The sequence below is a fragment of the Chrysemys picta genome, chromosome 5 (genome assembly GCF_011386835.1).
Source record: "Chrysemys picta bellii isolate R12L10 chromosome 5, ASM1138683v2, whole genome shotgun sequence".
Lineage (NCBI taxonomy): Eukaryota > Metazoa > Chordata > Testudines > Emydidae > Chrysemys > Chrysemys picta.
The window spans coordinates 141,315,129-141,338,666 of NC_088795.1; the positions used below are offsets into that span (position 1 = coordinate 141,315,129).

The 23,538-nt window shown below is 53.6% G+C and overlaps 1 protein-coding gene across 3 annotated transcripts in view; it reads left to right on the top strand.

Moving 5' to 3' along the window:
* Positions 1-23,538, top strand: part of HSPA12B (heat shock protein family A (Hsp70) member 12B) — a 78,477-nt gene that overhangs the window by 31,647 nt on the left and 23,292 nt on the right. For all 3 annotated transcript variants that reach the window (XM_065597382.1, XM_065597381.1, XM_065597379.1), the window contains 6 exons: positions 7,647-7,747; positions 9,088-9,212; positions 13,107-13,293; positions 15,485-15,589; positions 16,434-16,550; positions 20,926-21,097. In XM_065597382.1, the coding sequence (XP_065453454.1) occupies positions 7,647-7,747; positions 9,088-9,212; positions 13,107-13,293; positions 15,485-15,589; positions 16,434-16,550; positions 20,926-21,097 (807 nt within the window). The remainder of the gene's footprint in view (positions 1-7,646; positions 7,748-9,087; positions 9,213-13,106; positions 13,294-15,484; positions 15,590-16,433; positions 16,551-20,925; positions 21,098-23,538) is intronic.

A 23,538-nucleotide genomic window follows, 5' to 3' on the forward strand; every position in this document is an offset into this window, starting at 1 on the left:
GCATCCAGCCCCATGGACTTGTGCACGTCCAGCTTTTCTAAACAGTCCTTAACCTGTTCTTTCACCACTGAGGGCAGCTCACCTCCTCCCCACACTGCTGCCCAGTGCAGCCGTCTGGGAGCTGACCTTGTCTGTGAAGACCGAGACAAAAAAGCATTGAGTACTTTAGCTTTTTCCACATCGTCTGTCACTAGGTTGCCTCCCTCATTCAGTAAGGGACCCACACTTTCCCTGACCACCTTCTTGTTGCTAACATACCTGTAGAAACCCTTCTTGTTACCCTTCACATCCCTTGCCAGCTGCAACTGCAGTTGTGTTTGATTGTTGGTGTGTTGGGCTCTGAGCCCAAAGCCTGTCACATCCATTGAAGCTAGTGGGAGCTGCAGGTACTTGGCAGCAATAAAAAGAAAGGGAGTTTTGTGGTTAAAGCGCTAGCGTAGGACTCTGGAGAGTTGGGTTCAAATCCTGGCTCAGGCATAGATACCCTGTGTAACCTTGGCCTGACTCTTTCTGTGCCTTCCCCTCCATTTGTAAAATAGGGGAGATCATCTTTCCCTTGCCTCTTTAGATTGCAAGCTGCTTGGGGAAGAGACTGTCTCCCACAATGGACCTGTGCAGAGCCCAGCACGGTGGGGCCCCGATCTCAGTTGTGCCCTCTCTGTGCTACTGTGATCCAGTCAGACATTCTCCAGTGTCCAGCCCACCTTCTCCCAGGCAGTTCCAGACTCCCGTCCTTACCACCTTAGCTGGCTGCCTCCTCCTTTCAGAATCCAACAGGAAGCTGCCCACCTGCTCCATTCTGCTCCACCATCCTCTTTGTCCTCCCTTCCCTGCTCTCTCGGCCAGAACCAACCTCTTCTCCTTCCCCATCACACAATCTCACCCCCCACTCTTCTTCTCTGCAGCTCCCACACCCTCCGGGCCCTTTACCGAGTCCCATCTCACTGCAGACACTCCGCTGAAAAGCTCACCGCGCCCCTTTGAAATTTCTCTCTCCACCCGCTGGTATGATTTCTTATTTAGCTCGGCAATTGGGTTACGTACAATAACTCTGCACCACGCTTTGCAATGCAGTTGGTTTGATATTATTTATTATTTAGCTGGGCAATTGGATTATGTACAAGAACCCTGCACAGCGCTTTGCAATGCAGTTTGTTTGGGGAGACACCGCCCCAGACAAAATTGTTTCATGGCGTCTCTAGCTCCCAAAGCAACGGTTTATTAAAGCGTTTCCTAATTCAGCCCTGACTCCCCGCATGGTTCCCACCGGGCTGGTCTCTTCCCATTAAGTTAAAAAGTCCTGACTGACTTTCCTTTTTGTTTAAAATCAAATATTAATGCCCCGGACAGTGAAACCCACTTAGAAAACAGGCACAAATGGAATGAAGCCGTGTCTTCTCAGGCAGTGATTCTAGGCCCAGCCGGTAGCGAGTGACTGTAACGAATCCCAGAAGAAATCGTAGAGCAATGTTCAGAAACGTACAATATCTGCTTCTGCTGCTGCTCTGCTGATTAACCTGGGAGAGGCATGGCACCTGTCAGCTAACGAGACAGATACATGCAGTGAGCTCAGCCAGCAGCCTTTACGGGGGGTGCGGGGGGGACAGTGCAGAGAGCAGCGCGCTAACCTAAAACTTGGCAAAGCTCGATTCAGTTCCCTGCTCTTGGGCGAGGCATTTCCTTTCCTTGGGCCACAATTCCCCATCTATAAAAGAAGGACACTGGCACTGCCCTGCCTCATAGAGGTGTTATACATCACAGATGGTTCAAGCACTCGTACGATGGCGATGTGTGGCCACAGAAGTACAATAGATTCAACGCGCCCCGAAATGCAAGCGCTGTTTGTGTCTGACTGCGGCAGGCAGCTCCCAAAGGCTTGCGGTTTTCCCTGGCACTTTTATTTGTCGTTCGCTTATTTCTGCCTGGGACACTGGAGTCAGATCTGGTCTCAGGTGCAGGGAAAGGGGTGTCAGTATCTTCCCCAGGGACACGCGGCTCGTGGGCAGCCTCTGACAAGGCTTAAATAACTTTCCCGAACTTGAATGCATTGAGCCTCGCCACGGAGGTTGTATTACAGGTGGGGAAACCGAGGCACAGAGCAGGGGCATGACTTGCACACACTGAATCAGTGTCACAGAGCGAGGATGAGAGCGCCGGCGACCGCAGCCTGCAGTTCTACCCGCTAGGCCATACTGCCTCGCCCTGGACAAGAACCGCCTCACTCTGGCCAGTGGAAGGAGGTGGCGCTAAGCTTGTGTGGTTCAGTGAGGAAAAAAGAAGTCTTTCCTTCCTCTGAGCCAAAACCTCTGCTTGTCCTAAGCTGGCGTCGCTGGTTGGATGGGTTCTAAGCTCCTGGAGTTTGACCTTTTTGCCGTCCTGAATCTCAGATAAGCTTCCTACATTCTGATCCGCAGCCAGGCCTAGCGGTGCTGAGATGGGCATAGCCAGAACTGTTCCCTTCCCCCAGCAGGGTGGGAGCAGTTGGAGACACATCCTAGCCTTGCCAGTTTTGGTTGGATGTGTTCCTGGAGGTTTCCTCACATGACATAATCTTTAATTAAAGACTAATCTTTAATTCCCGGAGAGTCCAGTACAATTCTGGAGGTCTGGCAACTCTAACACATCCGGATGTTGGTCTTGTTTTGTATACGGCGTGGGCTGCAGAACTTTGACAATCTCCCTGTCGCTAGGCGGAGCGAGGGTTGCCAGGCGTCCGGTTTTCGACCAGACTGCCCAGTTGAAAAGGGACCCTGGCACACTGGCAGCTCTGGTCGGCACTGCTGACCGGGCTGTTAAAAGTCCAGTCAGTGGCGCAGAGGGGGCCTGCTCCCCCAGCCCAGACCCCTCACCCCCTCCCGCACCTCAACCTTCTGCCCCAGCCCGGTGAAAGTGAGTGAGGGTGGGGAAGAGTGAGGGATGGAGCGAGAAGGAGGCGGGGCCTTGGAGAAGGGGCGGGGCCTCAGAGAAGGGACGGGGCAGGGATGTTCGGTTTTGTGTGATTGGAAAGTTGGCAACCCTAGGTGGAGCCAGCCAGCAACGGGGCAGAACCAGAGATACAAACACTCGCAGCCTACCTGGATCAGGAGAGCCGTTGGATGGGATACTCTTCACCTTGCAGAGTGGGAATCAGACCGGGGCCCATCTTCGGGCTGCGATTTGCAATCACACTTCAGGGTTGTAGACACTGATACCCAGGGTGCCAACCGCCCTGTTTTATAGCCGTTCGGCTCCACACTCTGCGGCTGCCTTTCCCCAGCCCAACCGCTGCTGAGTCTGGATCCAGCCGTGAACTCTGCCGCCCAGGCCCGTGGCCAGACAAAGCCTGGGGCAGTTACGGCTCTTTGCTGAGTGCAGCCCCGGACCCCGTTGGCAGGGGCGGCTGCCAAGTGGCGAAGTGAAAGCCAGCCCCGCCCCGCCCCCTCCCCTGGTCTCCCCGGGCCAACAGCTGGAGACTGTCAGTCAGCAAGTGCTCTCCCAGGCAGGGTGATTAACTCTCGCTCCTAATTGGAACCATGCGCCCGGAGCAGTGCGGCGGGGCAGGCGGGGGCGGAGCGTGGCTGGTCACTCTGCAGGGGCGAGGGCCAGGTTCCAGCATACAGCGCTTACTGGGGCTCCCGCCATCCCTGGATCTCGCCGTGCTGGGGGTCGGCCGTATCCCATCGCCTCCCTCCGCCTAGTGGGGGATCAGAATGCATAAGGGACGGGCTGAGGGGCAGGGGGCAGAAATGGCAACAAAACCCCTTAGGGCTGGCATAGTCCATCTGCGCGGACTCCGTGCTGAGACGGGTGGCTGGGAGTTGATGGTGGACAAACAGACCAGCCAGTTCTGCAGGGACCAGTCGTTATTCTTTCTTTAAGCATCAACTCCTGCGTTGCTGGAGACAAACGTTAGCTACTAACGGGTAGCTGGTGAGCTCGATACCTTAGAGCATGAAAACAGGGGGTAATAGTAACCAGAGATGGCTTCAAGCTGCCAAATCTCCATCGGGATCCAAATACTTCCAAGTTTTGGGTGTGAGGGGGGGAGGAGAGGGGGTTTGCATCGATTTTAATCACAACAGAGCTCCTATTTTACAAACCCGTTGGGGCTTGAGGAATTCACAACATCGGCAGCTCATAAAGCCGAACATCTCAGATCACAGTGGGCCGAGTGCATACGCTGCCATATGGCACACCACATCGCTTTCTTCTGGGCCCTCAACCCCCTGCCAAGCCATTTCAATGCACCGACGGCATCGGAATGCGAAGGGGTGTCAGCTTGTCCTGCAGCGACGTCACTTTTGTTGCGTGGTTTTTTCTTTTCCGTCTGGAAACGTGACTCGTCGAACTGGTCGTTCGTCGGACGGGTGCTCGTAAAAATCACGGTTTTACTGTCACAGATTTTAAGACCAGAAGACGCCATTAGATCATCTGATCTGACCGTCTGTATCGCACGGGCCAGAGAGGTTCCCCCAGATACCCTGCATTGAGACTAAGAACTAAAGCTTCTTCCAGAAAGACATTCAGTCTGGCTCTGAAGACTCCAAAAGATGGAGAACCCACCACTTCCCTTAGTGGTTTGTTCCCAGGGGCGGCGGTAGGGTGACCAGACAGCAAGTGTGAAAAATCGGGACAGGGATTGGGGGGTAATAGGCGCCTATATAAGAAAAAGTCCCCAAAATCAGGACTGTTCCTATAAACATCTGGTCACCCTAGGCGGTGGGAATTGTAGGCCAGGGGCAGCTAAGCCTTCCCACACAGCCAGGCATGGCCTCGTCCACGCTCCGCCTTGAGGCCCCACTTCTGCATCCCACTCTTCCCTCAGGGCCCTGCCCACACTGCTCCTCTTCCCGCCCTCACTCAGCCTCTCCCCCAAAGCCAGTGGGGACTGGGGCTGGGGTTCGGGCCGGTGGGTCGGCAGCCTGAGGCTCGGGCTGGTCAGAGTAGCTGGGGTGGGCCGGCTGGGGCAGGCTGCGGCAGCCAGCAGGCCAGGACTTGGGGTGGCTGGGGTGGGGGTCTTCCATCCACAATTGGGAGCTCAGGGCTCCGGTGGGGACAGGGGGCAGAAGGGGCAGGGTAGGGGTGGGGTCTCAGGCGGAAGGGGCAGGGGCTAGCTAGGGGGTTTCATATACCACCCATGTTTGTTCCAATGGTTAATCACCCGCACTGTTAAAAAACTGTGCCCGTGTTCTTGTTCTGCCTTCCTCCGCTAGAGTCAAGAGCCCTTTACCTGGTACTTTCTCCCCAAAGAACGTCCTTATAGACTATAATCAAGTCACCTCTCAATCTTTTATAAGCTAAGCAGGTTGATCAATTGAAGTCACTCACTCTAAGGCATTTTCTCCAGCCCTTGCATCGTTTTTCTGGCTCTTTTCTGCACTTTCTGCAACTTTCAACACCCCTTTTCCAAATGTGGACACCAGAACTGGATGCAGTATTCCAGTATCAGTCTCCACAATGCCATATGCGGAGGTAAAATCACCTCCCCGCTCCTACTGCCCACTCCCCTGTGTATCCATGCAAGGATCGCATTGGCCCTTTTGGATGCAATATTCCACTGGAAGCTCACATTGAGTTGTTTGTCCACTCTGACCCGTACTCCCTCTCAGAGTCGCTGCTGTCCAGAATACAGTCCCCCATGTTGGAGGGGTGGCCTGCGTCCTTTATTTCTAGATGTATGACCTTGCATTTCGCTAACACATTTTGTTTGAATGAGCCTCGGTTACCAAATGATCCAGATCGCTTTGTACGTCTGCCCTGTCCTCAGCATTAATTACCACTCCTCTGATCTTTGCAAATTTGATCAGCAGTGACTTTCTATTCACTTCCAGGTCATCGATAAAAATGTTGAACAGCATTGGGCCTAGCACCAATCTACGTGGAACCCTACAAGAAACACCCCCATTCAATAATGCTTCCTCATTAGCTAATTACTTTTTGACACCTATCAGTTAGCCAGACCATAGAACCATAGGCTAGGGTTGGAAGAGACCTCAGGAGGTCATCTAGTCCAACCCCCCGCTCAAAGCAGGACGTTAGTCCAATCCCCTGCTCAAAGCGGGACGTTAGTCCAATCCCCTGCTCAAAGCGGGACGTTAATCTATTTGAACACGTGCTTTACTGAGGTTGTATAGTGCTAATTTTTTTAATTAGAATGTTGTGTTGTACTAAGAGAAAGGCCTTACAGAAGTCTAGGTATATTACATCTGAGCAGTTACCTTTATCAATAACACTTATCTCACTAAAAATGAGATCATGTTTGTTTGACAGGACCTATGTTCCCAAAAGCCATTTTGACTGGCATGAATTGTATTGCCATCCTTTCATTTTTATTGATTGAATCCTGTATCAACCGTCCACTATTTTTTCTGGGATTGATGTCAGGCTAACTGGCCTATAATTACCTGAGTCGTCCCACTTGTCCTTTTTGAATATTGGCACAATATTAGCACTCTTCCGGGCTTATGGAATTGCCCCAGTATGCCAAGATTTATTCGAAATGAGCAGAAACGGGTCAGAGATCTCCTTGGCCGACTCTTATCGGACTCTTGGGTGAAAGTTAGCTGGGCCTGCTGATTTTTAAACATTCGTCCATAGTAGATGCTGTTTAACATCCTCCTTAGTTACTAATGGACTGGAAAGTACGAGTGCACCATCCTGCTTCTTGCTAAATAGAGAATGGAAATATTTACTGAACACCTCTGCCTCTTCTGTGTCAGTGTTAATAGTTTTACCATTCCCATCTAGTAATGGGCGTGTACCATTACTAAGATTCCTTTTTTTCCTGATATACTTTAAAAAACCTTTCTTATTGTCCTTAGCCCTGCCTGCCATGGAGTTTTTCCTGTTGTCTTTAGCTTCCCTTATCAATTTTATACACTTTGTATTCTTTAATTTATATATTAATTACTATATACGTCCTCTTTTTTGTCCATTTGTTGTTATTTCTAATTGCTGTCTTCACTTCCCCTCTTAACCAAGATTGGCTTTTACCCAAAGTTATGGAATCGTGTTTTTTTGGCCATCTAGTAAACTCTTCTTAAAGGACTCCTGGTTTTCATCTGTCTGAATTTTTCCTCCCAATCGATTTCACTGGCCCCATTGGGGTTAGAGCCCAGGTCCTGCTTTAACTCAGTCTGGAACCTGTCCACTTTGCAGCACAAATGCAAAAATCACTGGAGTGCTGATAGTCCTCCATTGACTTCCCACAATTCCCCCCAAAGGAGAGACAAGTTCTTCTGCTGTTGACTGGGAAAGACCCCTAGAGCGTCTGAACACAAAGAATTGTGGGATACGCCCCCAGACACACACGGGCAAGCGCAGAAACGGTGAGGGCACAGTAACATGGGTCGGATTTTGAGGCGCGCATGCGCACGCCCAGGCGAGGCTAACCTGGTGCCCAGATCCAGTGCCAATCACCTGGGCTAACCGGGCAGTGAAGACAGACTCTGAATGCGGTCAGGGCACTAGCAGGGGCTAGAGAGCTACAGCGTGCAGTGCGTTACAAGGCCCATCGTTCTCCCCAGCGCAGGTGGGGAAACAGAGCAGTAAATGGGCCTGATGTCACGTAAGAGTCACTGGCAGGGCCCGGTGCCTTCGCCATTGTGCTGGCGGTTTGCAGGAATAGATCCAGTGCTGTTCTAATCCTTATTCTGTTTGTTTGCCAGGTACAAACGGTGAGAGCTCTCAGACGCCGTCCCCACCCAGTTCCCCAGGAATACACAACGAGAGCTGCAGCATCGCGCCACTCACGCCCTCCCAGTCACCTGTAAGCCACAGAACCCCTTTAATGCCACCACCGGGTCATCTGGGGTACCCCTGGGGTGCAGCTCCTTGAGCGTGGCCATCGAATTGTTCTTTGCTCCATTCCTTCTCTGGCCATGTTCTGCCTTGTTGAATTGGTCCAGCTACCAAATTATGGGCGGTAGGGCATGGTCTGGTCGGCCCCACTGCACACTGTGGGCCAGTTCTCTGAGGAAGTGGCCAGCCAAGAAGTGGCCCAGTGTCAGAGAATGGGCGGGAGGTCACGTCAGCAGCAGTGAAATCTCCTATGCCTGGCAAAGATCCTGGAGGTGTGGGGCAGGGTGAGGGGTGGACAGAAAGGCCCTTTCAGTATCTCCCCATAGGTGCCTATCAGCAAACACTGACTGCTTTGACAGAGGAGATCAGATACCTGATACAAGGGCTACCGATCCTCATCCTCAGGGCATAAAGTGGTCATTAGCTGGCGTCAGGAAGGAACTTTTCCTGCATGGGACAATCTGGCAGTCGCCTGCACTGGGGGGGTCTTATACCTTCCCCTGAAGCACCTGACATTGGCTCTTGTTGGAGACAGAATACTGTACAAGATGGTTTGCTGGGGTGCACCAGTCAGGCAAATCCTAATTGTTTATGAAGCTTCTATGTCCACATAACGACATCAACAATATCTTCCGTTATTCAACGGGAGAAAGGCTCAGTTGCGGTAGGGCATCCCGCAGGGGAGAGACGTCTTTATGTATCTGAGGTCATTGAAGATGAGTCTGACCAACAACGTTCACATCTGGGTCCAAACTCTTCCAGCGTTTGGGAGGGTTCAGTTTTATGGGGGTTTGGTTCAGGCCCTTCTCTGATAATAAACATGACAGACCCTCTAGTCAGCTCCCACAGGAGGTGCAGAGAGTTAGGGAGTGTAGACAGTTCCTCTTTCTCCAGCCCTATCCACAATCCTCTGTTTACCTTCCACAGTTAGCCTGTGGAACTCATTGCCACAAGATCCTAGTGAAACCCAGCTCTTAGTTAGATTTTTTTAAAAGGGGGGTGGGGGTTGGACATTTGTATATGGCTAATGAGAACATCCAGAGCTACATTTGTGAGGAGTGACAACCCCAAGGGTTTTGACAGGATATAAACCCCCATAGTTCAGGGCATAAACCAACCTGGAACTATTGGGACTCAGTAGGAAACTTTCCCCATGGGCCGGTGACCCCGTAACTACGCACTGTGGGATTTCTTGCACGTTCCTCTGAAGCAGCTGGCACTGGCCAGTGCTCACGACAAGAGCCGGGATTCGATGGACCCTGTGCTGATCCGCTCTGGCTGCTCCTAATGACCCTTGTGGTGTTTCAGAGGAACGATGCCCGGGCGCAGCGACCCACTTCCTTCTCCGTGGTGGTGGCCATTGACTTTGGCACGACCTCCAGCGGCTATGCCTTCAGCTTCTCCAACGACCCCGAGGCCATTCACATGATGAGGTAACATCACTCTGCGGGAGGATGGCTTGGGGGCTACCGTGGGCGGACGTCCGGCCTTTCTCTGCATCCACTGGCTTTAGCGGGGTCGCCAAAGCAGCTGGGGAATAAGATCGCTCTGTTAACCTTGTCCTGTTGGATGGTTTCCCCTTCTCCCTATCACTGAGTCGTCCCTCTCTCAAACCATCAGGGGGAGGGATAGCTCAGTGGTTTGAACATTGGCCTGCTAAACCCAGGGGTGTGAGTTCAATCCTTGAGGGGGCCACTTAGGAATCTAGGGCAAAATCAGTACTTGGTCCTGCTAGTGAAGGCAGGGGGCTGGACTCAGTGACCTTTTTGGGGTCCCTTCCAGCTCTAGGAGATATAGGTATATCTCCATATTTTTTTTCTTGTACTCCCCCAGCCGGCCATCCCCAGATGTCCTCTGCCCATGTATTTATCAATACCTCCTTCAGCTAGTTGCCAAAAGCAATCAACAGGACTCTGGCCAAGACAACGCTGCTACACAGAGACACCACCTTATCTATCCACTTGCATGGCCCTTACCACCACAGGGTTGACTAGATGGGGAAAACCGAGGCGCAGGGAGATTAAGTGACTTGTCCAAGTTCACGGAGAGGGTCTGTGACAGAACTGGGACCCAGATCTCTTGAGTCACCGTACAGTGCTTCAACCACAAGACCATCCATCCTTCGGGAGCTAGATCCTAGCTCAGGCTTCTAAGCAATTAGGGCCTCTTGCTTTAAACGATCCAAGAAGTCCTGACAGCAGCAGCAGAAGCCCCTGACCCCCAGAGAGGCAGATGGTGGGTGAGGTCCTTTCAGTTGTGCAGTAGCAACCGGGGTGGACAAATAGGGGACTTTTCCATGTCTTACCAGAGGTGCCTATTCCCAAACATCGACTACTCTGACAGAGCAGGTCAGGCCCGTGTTTTGAGGGCAGCCAACCTCCAGGTATGCACAGGGGGGCACTCTTCGACAATGGGCCAGGCTTCCAGGTTGGCCAGATAGATTCACCTGGGACCATGGGGCCATCCGTGGCAGAGCACAGGACCACCGGGAGCCAGAAGCGTTGGCTCCTTGTTTAGGGGGACTTTTCCATGGCTTATTATCATTGTTAATTGAAGCCAGAGAGCAGATGAGCTTGGCTGGGGAGGGCGGCCCTGAGGGACACCCACGGAGAGCGGGAGTGGAAGAGCGGGAGCTGCTGAGGGAGCTGTCTCGGAGGCAGGACGGGAGCCACTGTGACTCCACCACAAAACCCTGAGGGGACAGAGTCCCAGAGACGGTGCGTGGTGGAGGGAGCTGAAGGCAGTGGCCAGACAGATGAGGCCCTCGGGCTGGGCCATTAGTGAGGACGAGCTGGGTGGAGTGAGTGGAAGCCAGAGGATTTGGAGGCGAGGAAGCAGAGGCAGCAGGCTCCGGGGGCGCGGAGGAGGGGAAGAGGGGTACGGTGGATGCAGAACCAGGGCAGGGAGTCAGTTGGGTGCTGGAAGGCTGAGGGAAAGGAGCCAGAGGGGACGTCTACATTACGACCCAGGCTCCAAGACCGGGTGCCACAGGGTTTTGATCGTGGCGTAGATGTACCCAGAGAGGTTGTAACGGGAGCTGGGGGGGCAGGAGATGGCGCGCGGACGGGGCGGAAGAGGCTAAAGGAGGGGCAGTCAGCGTGGCAGAGGCTGGAGGAGGGGGCTGGGACAGGAGAACTCTCCCTCCAGCACTCTGCGCGGGTGGGAACACAGACGCTTGGCCGGAGCGCCGGGCTGGTGCCCCAGGGACTAGCAAGTAATAAATAAACTGACTGGTGCGTTGTAAGACTCCTATCCCTGCCCCTAATCCTTCCTGTCGACGGCTCGCAGCCCAGTTAGCTCCAGACAGGGAGGGGGCCGGGCTGTTGTGGCGGCCGAGATTCCATTCATTGAGGGCTGACCTCGCAGTGTGGGGTTACCGCTCATTTCCTCCCTCCAGCTGGCTGATAGTTCACCCAGCACCTCCCCTCGCAACCCAGCCATCTCCCACCCTGCCACCTTCTTCCCTCTGGCCACCAGCTGGACCCCGCTGGTTAATTACTAAGGAGCTTTTTCAAATCAGTAGAGTTCTGGCTGGCTCAGGGGCATCCCAAACGACAGAGCACTTTGCTCACAATTATTGAGCCTAGCAATCGAAAAGAGCTAGCGTGGGCCATTTAAGTAGAGTCTAGTGATTTGAGCAAAGGAGCCTGGGTTCTAATCCTGGTCCTGGCTGGGTGAGGACCCCGTCTTGGCCAGGCGGCGGCTTTTGTGAACTAGGGGCCACCAAATGAAATGAATAGGCAGCAGGTTTAAAACAAATACAAGGAAGTTCTTCTTCACACAGCGCTCAGTCAGTCTGTGGAACTCCTTACCTGAGGAGGTTATGAAGGCCAGGACTATAACAGGGTTTGAAAGAGAACTGGATAAATTCATGGAGGTGAAGTCCATTAATGGCTATTAGCCAGGACGGGTAAGGAATGGTGTCCCTAGCCTCTGTTTGTCAGAGGGTGGAGGTGGATGGCAGGAGAGAGATCACTTGATCATTGCCTGTTAGGTTCATTCCCTCTGGGGCACCTGGCATTGGCCACTGTCGGTAGACAGGAGACTGGGCTGGATGGAGCTTTGGTCTGACCCAGTCTGGCTGTTCTTATGTAGATAGGCAAAATAATGTTGGTGGATGAGGCTAGGTGATAATCTCAAAGTCCTCTCTTTAGCCCCAGGACGGGTAGTGATAAGGCAAGACTCTCCCATGCTGCCCTGTCCTAACATGTCCAGCTCATTCCGTCTTTGGCCTGTTCTGCTGAGACTACCAGTCAGGTGGCCAATTAGTGCCAGATTTGTGCTGGGGGCACCTGTCCCAACAAAACCCCAAGGAGGGGTCTCTGACTGATTTGAGATCCGGGCCACTGAACAGCTGTCAGGCAGCCCTGGCTTTTGGCCATCTTCCAACCTGGGCCAGATTTGAACCACTCCCTGTTCTCTATTATATCAGACATCCGCTCCTTGTCGTCACTTCCGGGCCCTATGACCTACCCCCACCCATCGTCTCTCCTTCACTATCAAGGCTTGCCTCTGACCGGCCCATGGTGCCAGCCACCATCACCTATTTGTTAAATTCTTAAACAAGCCCCTTTGTGCGTTCGCTCTGGCTGCCCCTCAGGCTTGGGAGGAGCTCCCCGTAAACTTCCACAAAGCTACCTCGAATCCCTCCTCCAAACTCTCCTTTGCCTTGAGGCCTACAAAACGGTTAAGCTGACCAATGTTGTCCCATGGTTTCCTCATACTCCCCCCATTGTCGCTTCTCATATATATGGAGACCGTAAGCTCTTTGGGGCAGGGACTAGAGGCCACGTGTGGAGGCAACACGCAGGGTCACGTGCCCCCCCCCCATTTCTGCCAGGGTTTTCCAGCCAGGCTGTGCAGCAGCTCCTGGAGCTGGTGAGGTGCAAGCCGCAGCCGTGGGAAGAGGCAGCAGCAAACAGCTGGGAGCTGCAGGAAGAGGCCACTGAGGGCAGGGGGAGGGGGCTACGGGGGGGCATGACTCAAGCTGTTCAGGGGAGGTGAATCTTTAAATTGTGTCGTCCCCCCACCCCCAACTATCAGCAGGTAGCAGTTGTCTCTGGCAGGGATTGTCTTTTTGTTCTGTATTTGTACAGCCCCTAGCGCAGTGGGATGCTGGTCCGAGCCTAGCAATACAATGGTAATATAAATAAATAATAATAATAGAGAGGCTCTGTACCCTATTACCAACCAATCCCTCCTGGAGCCTCTGGCTGGGTTTTCTAGCCACTCTCACCAGGAGTTCAGAGGAAGTCTTAGTTATTATAAATGGTGCCTGTTACCTTTAAGAGGCGGGACATTAAATCTGATCTGGTTCCTCATTGCAGGAAATGGGAGGGGGGTGATCCTGGAGTGGCCAATCAGAAAACCCCCACCAGCCTCTTGCTGACTCCAGAGGGCGCCTTTCACAGTTTCGGATACACAGCAAGGGATTATTACCACGATCTCGATCCGGAGGAAGCCCGGGATTGGCTCTACTTTGAGAAGTTTAAGATGAAGATTCACAGCACTAGTGTAAGTTAACCCTTTCTGTCCCAGTCACCCTGAACACAGGGGAAGGGTAGATGAGATGGGATGGGGTGGGGTGGGATAACTCACTTTCACTTTAAAAAACATTCCAGTATTAAAGTAACAATGTATGTACTGCAGTCATATTGTCAAGATTTTTACTTTTTTCCCAGTGTGAAATTTCACTGATTTTTTAAAAATTAAATTTCACAAATTTGCTGTCGTTTGGGGGGCTGTGAATTTGCAGAGTTGTTTAGCAAATTCAGTAACCAGTTCATGATGCAAGGGGAAGGGAAGGGTGAGTTAACTAACCCTCAGGGCTAACGCTGGTTGAAAAACAAGGGGGCGGGAAGAGGGAGTGTTTCAAAATTCTCTTTTGGCTGTTTTTTTTTTTTAATTAAAATTCAACATGTCAAAATTCAGTAACAAATTCACCCAGCTCTCCAGTTTGTATAATAATAATAATAATAATTAATTATGGGGAAGTGGAAAGTTCAGCAAAATTTCATGATTTTTTTTTGGTCCAACTTTTATAGCTGAACAAATGTTGAGTGATTCCAGTGGGGGCTGTTGACAGGAGTATGTGCCCCACTGCCCCCTGCTGGGTGGGAACAGAACTGATCAAGTCTATGTCATAGACCCTCTGTCGCTCTCGGATCCCCCTTTAGCTTGCGTACTAGGGCCCTGTGGGTTTTGGAGCAGAAGGAGCTAGGTTCTAGCCCCCACAACTGTAGATTTATCACTGAGCAGGGGAGGGCAGATCTCAACCTGCTATTCCCCATGATGCCGAATTCACACACTTCTGAGTGCAGCGATGTGGCCTCATGGAATCTTTTTGCACCAACTCCTGTAGCACCTCCTATGGGTGGAGCTCCATCCCTCCTCATTCCTGCCTGCACTCCCCAGCCTTTCGCCCCGCCTCACCGCCACACGGGGTGGTAATTCCGTGTAGCTCTTCCCCCTCATCCTTGCAGGGGACGCACCAGTGGGTTGGGCACCTCGGCACCTTCCAGGTAATGGGCGTTTGGTTTCCTCTCTGCTGATTGGGCGGGCTCGCCGTTCCACTTGCTCTAGCTACGAGCAGATGGAGAAGTTAGCCACGTGGCCAAACACTGGGCTCGTGCTCTTGCTGAGGTCAATTGGGAGACCTAAGTGACTACCCCCCCCCCCCCGCCACGAGGATGAGAACCTCTAGCAGCAGCTCATGGGATCCCAATACCCAGCTCCTTGTCAGTGCTCCAGGTGCTGGATTTGGCACAGTCCCTCTGTCACAGTTCAGGGCAACTGCACCTGCATTTCCCCTCCGTTGCCTCAATAAGGCAGCTGGTCCCCCAGCCATCACCTCTCTTGGGCGGAGACCTGCCTCTCTCTCCCTCCTGCCTGGGGTATTTCCAGGCTGCCGAGTTCTCTGCCTCCACTGTGCTATTCTCAGCAAGCCCAACCAGGCCAGCGCCCGCGCTTTGCTATCTCTCCAGAGGCTACAGACAGCGTCATTGCCCACAGCGAGACGTTACCACCCAGCTCTTTCTGCGCAAGCACATTTATTCTGATGGTAAAAGCATCACGGAGAAACCATCCGAAACGCCTTAAAAGACCCGATGCACATGCTAATAAGCTTCCCAGTGATCACCCCCAGCTCCAGCAAGCCCTCCAGCAGGAGTCAGCCCTTCAGACCCCACCAAGGGGTTTTTCTGTGGGCACAAGTTCATAACAACCTCAGCCCACAACAAGCACCCCCGTGCGTAGGGGAGTCTTTCCTTTATCCAGCCTGGGCCATTGAGCTTCAGAGTCAGGGAACAGTAATCCGTAAACATTGGTCCCTTCCTCAGCTTCAAAAGGCTGGGATTTGCATAACAGGGGCAGGGAGGAATTTCCATTCACACCCTGCCCCCCGATGTTTCCCAGGAAATGCTCTTCACATACATTGTCCCAAAAGACCTTTCATGGCTGCCACATGGTTCAGTACAGGCCTTTGCTCGCCCGGGCCCCAGTAACAGAGAACCTATGCAATGGCCTCCAAGGAGACTTCACTTCGTTCAATAATGTTTTTCAAGGACATTGCAGGAAATTTCCACATCTGTCACACCCTCCACCAGAGAAACCAGCTCCCTCCTACCTGCTCTGTGCCGGGCATGCTCCTAGGGGCAGGCCGGGGCTCAGGCCTTGACCATCTCCGGCTGTTTGTCTTGTTTGCTAGGACCTCACCATGAAAACCGAATTAGAAGCCGTGAATGGGAAGAAGGTCCAGGCGCTGGAGGTGTTTGCACACGCCCTTCGCTTCTTCAAGCAGCACGCCGTGCAGGTAGTGCAGCTCCCCGGGGCGGGGGGGAGGCCTGGGAATCAGCGGCAAATACTGGGGAATTTCCCAGTGGGGATAAATCCCGGCAGAGCTGGCATGGGCCAGGGAAATCACCCTCCTGTGGATTTGGCTGCAAGCTCCCAGGGGACATGCCAGACAGAACTAATCAAGAGCTGAGCAGTAGCTGTCCCAGGCGAGGATGCTAACTCCGGCGTCAGGGTGGCAGGACTTTGCCCAGGGACTAGCGAGCCCAAAAGGGGCTGCTTTGCCCTCTTTTGTGTGAACTTAGTGTGGGTGAAAGGCGCCAGCCCACGGAGGAGATGCAACAGAGGCTGTGTCCGGGCAAGCATCCCCCACCCAACACAGCTTTCACCCGGAGCTCCAGAACGCAGCCGGGAGTTCTTTCCATGCCCATTCATTCCCTTAGCCTTCCTGCCTGACTAGGAATGCTGCTGTCCTGGGCCAATAACTCGCCTGTCTCCCATCCCAGGGCCGGCTCCAGGCACCAGCGCAGCAAGCAGGTGCTTGGGGCGGCCAAGGGGCAGGGGCGGCACGTCGGGGTCTTTGGCGGCAGGTCCCTCGGTCCCTCTCGGAGGGAAGGACCTGCCGCCAAAGTGCCGCCGAAGAAGAAAGCGACGCGGTAGAGCTGCCGCCGAAGTGCCGCTGATCGCGGCTTTTTTTTTTTTTCTCCTGCCTCTGGGGCCAAAAAAATCTTGGAGCCGGCCCTGACCCATCCAGTGGCACAATGGCATCCATGGGGGAATTCCTTCCTGACCCGCCCATAGGCCATCATTGTATGCCCTGAAGCATGGGGTTTGGCTATCAGTTTCTGCTTCTTTTACGACAGGAGCTCAAGGACCAGTGTCCGTCTTTGCAAGAGAAAGAGGCCATCCGCTGGGTGATTACAGTGCCTGCCATCTGGAAACAGCCAGCCAAGCAGTTCATGAGGGAAGCTGCATACAAGGTGAGGTGTCTCGTGTTGGTTCCCTTCTGGGCTTTGTTGGGTTTTCCAAGGAGTTGTAGGATCCTCGTAGCCAGAGATTTATTAGGTCCCACCTTGTCCTGTCCCCCACTCCTGGGCCAGGGCAGGTGTTTCTTTGCAATGTCCAATCTCCTCTAACCCATCTGGGTATTTTTAAAGTTTACGTTCTCCAGAGTTCTGTTCGCGTTGGGTTTTAATGACCCAAGTGGCAGGGACTAAAGCCATAAGTAGCGAATAGTCCATTCTCCAAGCCTTTGCCCAGCCTAGCTCACATGAATGGAGTTACTCCTTTACTTGAAGAAGGAGCAGCTGGTGCTTGTAGTGATGGGTCAAACCCTCCTGATGGCCCCTTGGGAGAAGGTTGCAAAAGTAGCACCTGGAGTAGAACTTGAACGCCTGCTCTCAGATGCTTGGGACGAGCTGCCTCTCATGCGAGCAGAGTGGAGTCTTTGATGCCTCTAGCATCTAGGGGATAACAGTCTACTACAGCTGCCAGCTAGGGGAGTTACTCCTTTACCTCAAGCAGTGGCGTTCATGCTTTTAGTGGTGCAGCCCCCGGGTTCAACGAGCCAGGCAGGATCGTGACACTTGCCCTGTCCAGACACTTGTAGGCTATTATCACATCCCCCCGTTAGTCATCGCTCAACCTGGCGAGGCAGTTACAATTTGTCCTTCTCCGCCAATCCTTGATGGAGTTTGTCGCTTCTTTCTGAAGTCCTGTGTCTCTAGAGCTGCCCAGGACTGACGGCAGTAACCCAGCTGGGACTGCATGCCCTTGTACTGGCTGGGGGATGGACCGCATGCCCTAATTCAGTCTGTGTCCTCCATCCCCCTGGAGTGCTGACCCAGGGCCAGCTGTAGGGGCAGGCAGACAGGGTGGCTGCCTGGGGCACCAATTGTCAGAGGTGCCACATTGCTCAGCTGGGTGGTTGTTTGTTTTTTGCTCATCTTCTTGGGGGGCAACAAAAACATTTTCTGCCCTGGGCAGCAAAACACCTAGGGCTGGCCCTGGGCAGATCCAGGAGTGCTTTTCAGGGACCCTGATGTGCAGTAGAGTGGGGGAGCAGCTCCTGCTGGTGAACACATGGGCATTTCTGCTGGAGCTGGGCCGAAACACCATGCCCTGGGTGTCCCTAGCCTCTGTTTGCCAGAAGCCGGGAGTGGACGACAGGGGATGGATCACTCGACAATTGCCCTGTTCTGTTCGTTCCCTCTGAAGCGCCTGGCATTGGCCATTGTCAGAAGACAGGATATGGGGCTGGATGGACCATTGGTCTGACCCAGTGTGGCCGTTCTTATGTTCAGTAAAACTAGAACAGGCATCCTATTAACCGCTCCCCTCCCAGCAATCGATCCCTCATTGAGAGCCCATCATTGAGTAATTCAGATCAGATATTTTGGTTCTCATAGAATATCAGGGTAGGAAGGGACCTCAGGAGGTCATCTAGTCCAACGCCCTGCTCAAAGCAGGACCACTCCCTATATTTTTATCCCAGACCCCTAAGTGGCCCCCCTCAAGGATTGAACTCACAACCCTGGGGTTAGCAGGCCAATGCTCAAACCACTGAGCTATCCCTCCCCTCACTGGCTCTTTGGTCACCTCGCAGGCTGATCTACAGACTCTCCGGAGGGCTCCTGCAGCCACTTCTAGGGCGGAACGTAGCACCGCGCTGCAATGCTACGGGATAGTTTAGTCCAGCGGATGAAGGACGCCGGTTGAAACCGTTGGAGTAATCTCGGGAGGCAGCATGGACTAGGGCGAGGGGACTAACAACCCTGTTTTGTTGGTCTCTTTAAGGACCTCCAAGACTTTGATTCCCCAGCTCTTGCGAAAGACGGCCCAGTGCCCTCTGGCTGGTCCTGGGACATTGGTTTGGTACTGCCCCGCAAAGCCAGGGGCTAGCACGTCCCAGGGCCATCCTTGTGCGTTTCCTTCCCTCGGAGAAGATAATGGCCCTTCAGGGGCTTGTGGAGGATTTCATCCCAGGGCCTGCCAAGCCGCTTGTGGCTTGCTCCAAACTGCTGCTTCAGCTGACTGTGTCTTGGCTCCCGGCGAGCGGATGAGAACACGGGTCTGCGCTGGGGCCAGAACAGGCCCCTCGCCGCAGATCGGTTCTGCCCCACCCCTCGTGGGGTTGTTTCACAGCCACATCAACAACGGAAGTGGAGGCCGGAGGTGGGGACGGGGAGATCTGCTCGCAGAGAGCAAGGGGGGAAGGGGAGGGGGAAGGAGGGGGAGCTGGGGGAAGGAGAGAGCGACAGACCGCGGGGGATTAGGGGTTGGGTGTCCCTGGGGTTTATTAGCTGGCTACAGCAGGGGATAATTGAGGCTGAATAAAGCAGCGTTGGACTCGGCCAGGCTGGCACGCAGAACGCAGCAGGGTCGGGAGGAACGACGCCTGCTCTCAGACCGGAGCCGGTGCCCAGGCAGCGCTGGGCTCCTCTTTGTCCCAGACGGGGAATGGCAGGGACACAAAACTGACTGCTGGGTTCAGTGTCTGACGGGAGTCAGACCCCAGGATCTGCCCCACGGCACTGCCCCTGCCGCCGGTCATGGGACCTGGCCCACAGCATCCCCCTAGCAGCCCATCCCCAGGGCCTGCCCCACAGCTCTCCCCCCACCGCTCGTCATGGGACCTGGCCCACAGCAGCCCCGTAGCAGCCCATCCCCGGGGCCTGCCCCATGGCTCTCCCCCCACCGCTCGTCATGGGACCTGGCCCACAGCACCGCCCTAGCAGCGCATCCTCGGGGCCTGCCCCACAGCTCTCCCCCCACCGCTCGTCATGGGACCTGGCCCACAGCACCCCCCTAGCAGCGCATCCTCGGGGCCTGCCCCACAGCTCTCCCCCCACCGCTCGTCATGGGACCTGGCCCACAGCACCCCCCTAGCAGCCCATCCCCGGGGCCTGCCCCACAGCTCTCCCCCCGCTGCTCGTCATGGGACCTGGCCCACAGCACCCCCCTGGCAGTGCATCCCCGGGGCCTGCCCCACGGTTCTCCCCCAGCCGCTCGTCATGGGACCTGGCCCAAAGCACCCCCCTAGCAGCGCATCCCCGGGGCCTGCTCCATGGCTCTCCCCCCGCCGCTCGTCATGGGACCTGGCCCACAGCACCCCTCTGGCAGTGCATCCCCGGGGTCTGCCCCACGGCTCTCCCCCAGCGGCTGGTCATGGGGCCAACAGCAACCCTCTAGCAGCTCCTCCAGGGGCCTGCCTCGCAGCACTCCCCAGCAGCTGGTCATAGGCTCCCCCACCCCCAGCAGCCTGTCCACAGGGCCCGTCGCGTGGCAACCCCCCCAGCCACTCCTGTAGCCCAGACTCCTGTCTCCTCCAGCAGCCACTGGCCGGGGCTGCAAAACCCCACAGTGCAAGGAGCGTTGTAGCCCCTGCACCTCGGGCCAGCGTGGGCCGAGCCTGGGCCCTGCAGCACCGACGGGCTAGGCAGAGCTAGAGGGGTGTAAAGCCTCCGGCTTCAGGGCTCAAGCCTGTGTCTAGGCATTAGGAGTTCGAATGAGACCCTCCTGGGGGCAGATTCCCCCACATCTGCCTGCTGTGGGGTTCTTGCTCCTTCCTCTGAAGCCGCTAGTGCTGCCCATGAGAGACAGGGGACTGGGCTAGATGGATCCTGGGCTGGTCTAGTCTGGTGATTTTCATGTTCTTTACAGCTGGGCCTCTACTGTTTGAGGTAAAGGGGTAACTCCATTAGCTGGCAGCAGCAGTGGGCTCTTATCCTCTTTGGCAGACCAGCTACTAGGGGGGAACATTAATACACACACTGAACTGGTGAGCTACACAATACTGTCCTGTGGAGACGTTAACGCCTGGCTGCAGGCTGCAGCGGCATGCATGAGGACTGGTAGGCTTGGTTTGTTGTATTCTGAATAGCACCATTCTAGATGTAGATCTTATTCCTGTCAACGGCTAACCCTCGTGTTTAGAAAATGTACCAACTTAATTTGCTTTGCCCTCAAGCCTGTCCTGCAGCAGTGAGTTCCACAGGTCAGCGATAGGCTATGAAACCCACAGTGAGATGGGAGACATTAGCTGCCCTGGGGCCCGCAGGGGCAGGGAGGGAAAGGGGCAGGAAAAGCAGGGGACACCCTAGGAAAGAAGGAGGGTTCTTTGATTCATAACCTGAGTCCAGAAGCCTTCAGATCAGCTCAGTGGTTCACCATGCTGATGCCACAAGGCGGGGCCCTGCGGGGAGCATGCACCCACATGGAACCCCCGTGGGTCAGATAACCACGCCGATCGTCTCTGCCCTCACACGGTGACCTCCGTATGCAGCCGCTTTCCCTTCGCCTACCCCTGTAACCGCCTTGTGCCGACTCTGCCCCTTGCCTTCCCCTGCTCCACAGGCCGGCTTGGTTTCCCCCGCCAACCCGGAGCAGCTGTTGATCGCACTGGAGCCGGAAGCAGCGTCCATCTATTGCAGGAAGCTCCGTCTTAATCAGCTGATTGACCTGAGCTGCAAACCTCTAGCCAATGGCCTCGCCCCAGAGCTCTCCATTGACTCCAGCTTCAGGCAGGGTAAGCGACTGCGGTAGTGTGGACACCTCGGCTGGGGATCCGGGGACAGCTGTGCCCTGGGGTGGGCCACACGCGGGATGAGCTCGCTGGCCCCAGCCCGACCTCTACAGACTGAGTCTGTGTTGTACAATTCAGCACAACTGGCCATCTCTGCTCAAGAAAGTCCCCCCAGGGTGCTCCGGCCCCGGCGGAGGGTGATGGAGGGTGGGGAACAGCAGGTGGGCCTGCAGCTCTGGGCTGCGCTGTGATAGCAGAGCAGTGGAGGGGTCCCAGGACTGGAACAGCAGGGATCTCAGCGGTTGAAATTCCCACGTGTGCTTTCATTTGGGTGCATTGATGGAACAAAGCCCAGCTAGTAAAAGAGCAGGTATTCCAGGGGGCTTTGGGGAGATGTCAGAGCCGTTGCCACCTCCGGGGCTGTTTCCTCTGCACTAGAACGGAGCTTGTCCCAGGCCAGCCTGCTGGGGGCTGCTTGGCAGGGGCTGGTTTGGGACTCAGGGGCAGAAAACACCCCTAGGCTTTCCCAGCCTGCATCTCTCCACTTAATATAGCCCCATCAGCATCGCCAGCTGTGCCGGTCTGTTCATCTCTTCTCTCAGTCCCGTCTCCCTGCTTCTTCTATGCTAGGACCAGTTGCAGATTGCCAACACAAAACTTTCCCCATTCAAATCCTTGCTAAAGACACTTCTGCCTCTAGGGGAGATCTGAGTTCCCTCCACCCTGCGCTTTCCCAAGGCACTCCTCTTCTCGGTGCCCATCGGTTCGACTGCCAACTCGTTCCACTGTCTCATTTTGTGACTTCTACAATGCCAGATACATCATGAATGATCTGGAAAAAGGGGTAAACAAGGCGGCAAAATTTGCAGATGATACAAAACTACTCCAGATAGTTAAGTCCCAGGCAGACTGCGAAGAGCTACAAAAGGATCTCACAAAACTGGGTGACTGGGCAACAAAATGGCAGATGGGATTCAGTGTTGATAAATGCAAAGTAATGCACATTGGAAAACATCATCCCAACTAGCTGTTACCACTCAAGAAAGAGATCTTGGGGTCATTGTGGAGAGTTCTCTGAAAACATCCACTCCATGTGCAGCGGCGTCAAAAAAGCGAAAAGAATGCTGGGAATCATTAAGAAAGGGATCCTAGATAATAAAACAGAAAATATCATGTTGCCTATATATAAATCCATGGTACGCCCACACCTTGAATACTGTGTGCAGATGTGGTCACCCCATCTCAAAAAAGATATATTGGAATTGGAAAAAGTTCGGAAAAGGGCAACAAAAATGATTAGGGGTATGGAACAGCTTCCGTATGAGGAGAGATTAATAAGACTGGGACTTTTCAGCTTGGAAAAGAGACGACTAAGGGAGGATATGACTGAGGTCTATAAAACCGTGAATGGTGTGGAGAAAGTAAATAAGGAAGTGTTGTTTACTTCTCATAACACAAGAACTAGGGGTCACCAAATGAAATTAATAGGCAGCAGGTTTAAAACAAACAAAAGGAAGTATTTCTTCACACAACGCACAGTCAACCTGTGGAACTCCTTGCCGGAAGATGAAGTGAAGGCCAAGACCATAACAGGGTTCAAAAAAGAACTAGGTAAATTCATGGAGGATAGGTCCATCAATGGCTATAAACCGGGATGGGCAGGGATGGTGTCCCTAGCCTCTGTTTGCCAGAAGCTGGGAATGAGCGACAGGGAAAAAATCACTTGATGATTCCCTGTTCTGTTCATTCCCTTTGGGGCACCTGACATTGGCCACTGTCAGAAGACAGGATACTGGGCTAGATGGACCTTTGGTCAGATCCAGTATGGCCGTTCTTATCATACCACATGATGATGATGAAATTCTTTCCATTCTAACAGTAACCCAGGAAGAGTTTGAACAGCAGCTATTAAAGTTAGAGATTTTTAAATTAGCTGCTCCAAATAACTTGCATCCAAGAGTTTTAAAAGAGCTGGCCAAGGAGCTTGCTGGTCCGTTAATGCTGATTTTCAACAAGTCTTGAAACGCTGGGGAATTTCCAGGGGACTGAAAGAAAGCTAATGTTGTGCCAGTATTTAAAAAGGGTGAACAGGACAACCCAGATAATTATAGGCCTGTCAGCCTGACATCAATTCCAGCGGAAACAACGGAAGGGCTCATATGGACTTCATGAATAAAGAGTTCAAGGAGGGTAATGTAATTATTGTCAGTCAATATGGGTTTATGGAAAATAGATCCTGTCAAACTAATCTGATGTCTTTTTGCTGAGATTACCAGTTTGGTTGATAAAAGTAACAGTGTTGATGTTATAGACTTAGACTCTGGAAGGCGTTTGACTTGGTATCACAGGACATTTTGATTAAGAAACTAGAACGATACAAAATCAACCTGCCATACCTTAATTGGCTTAAAAACTGCCTAACGGATCGATCTCAATGTGTAACT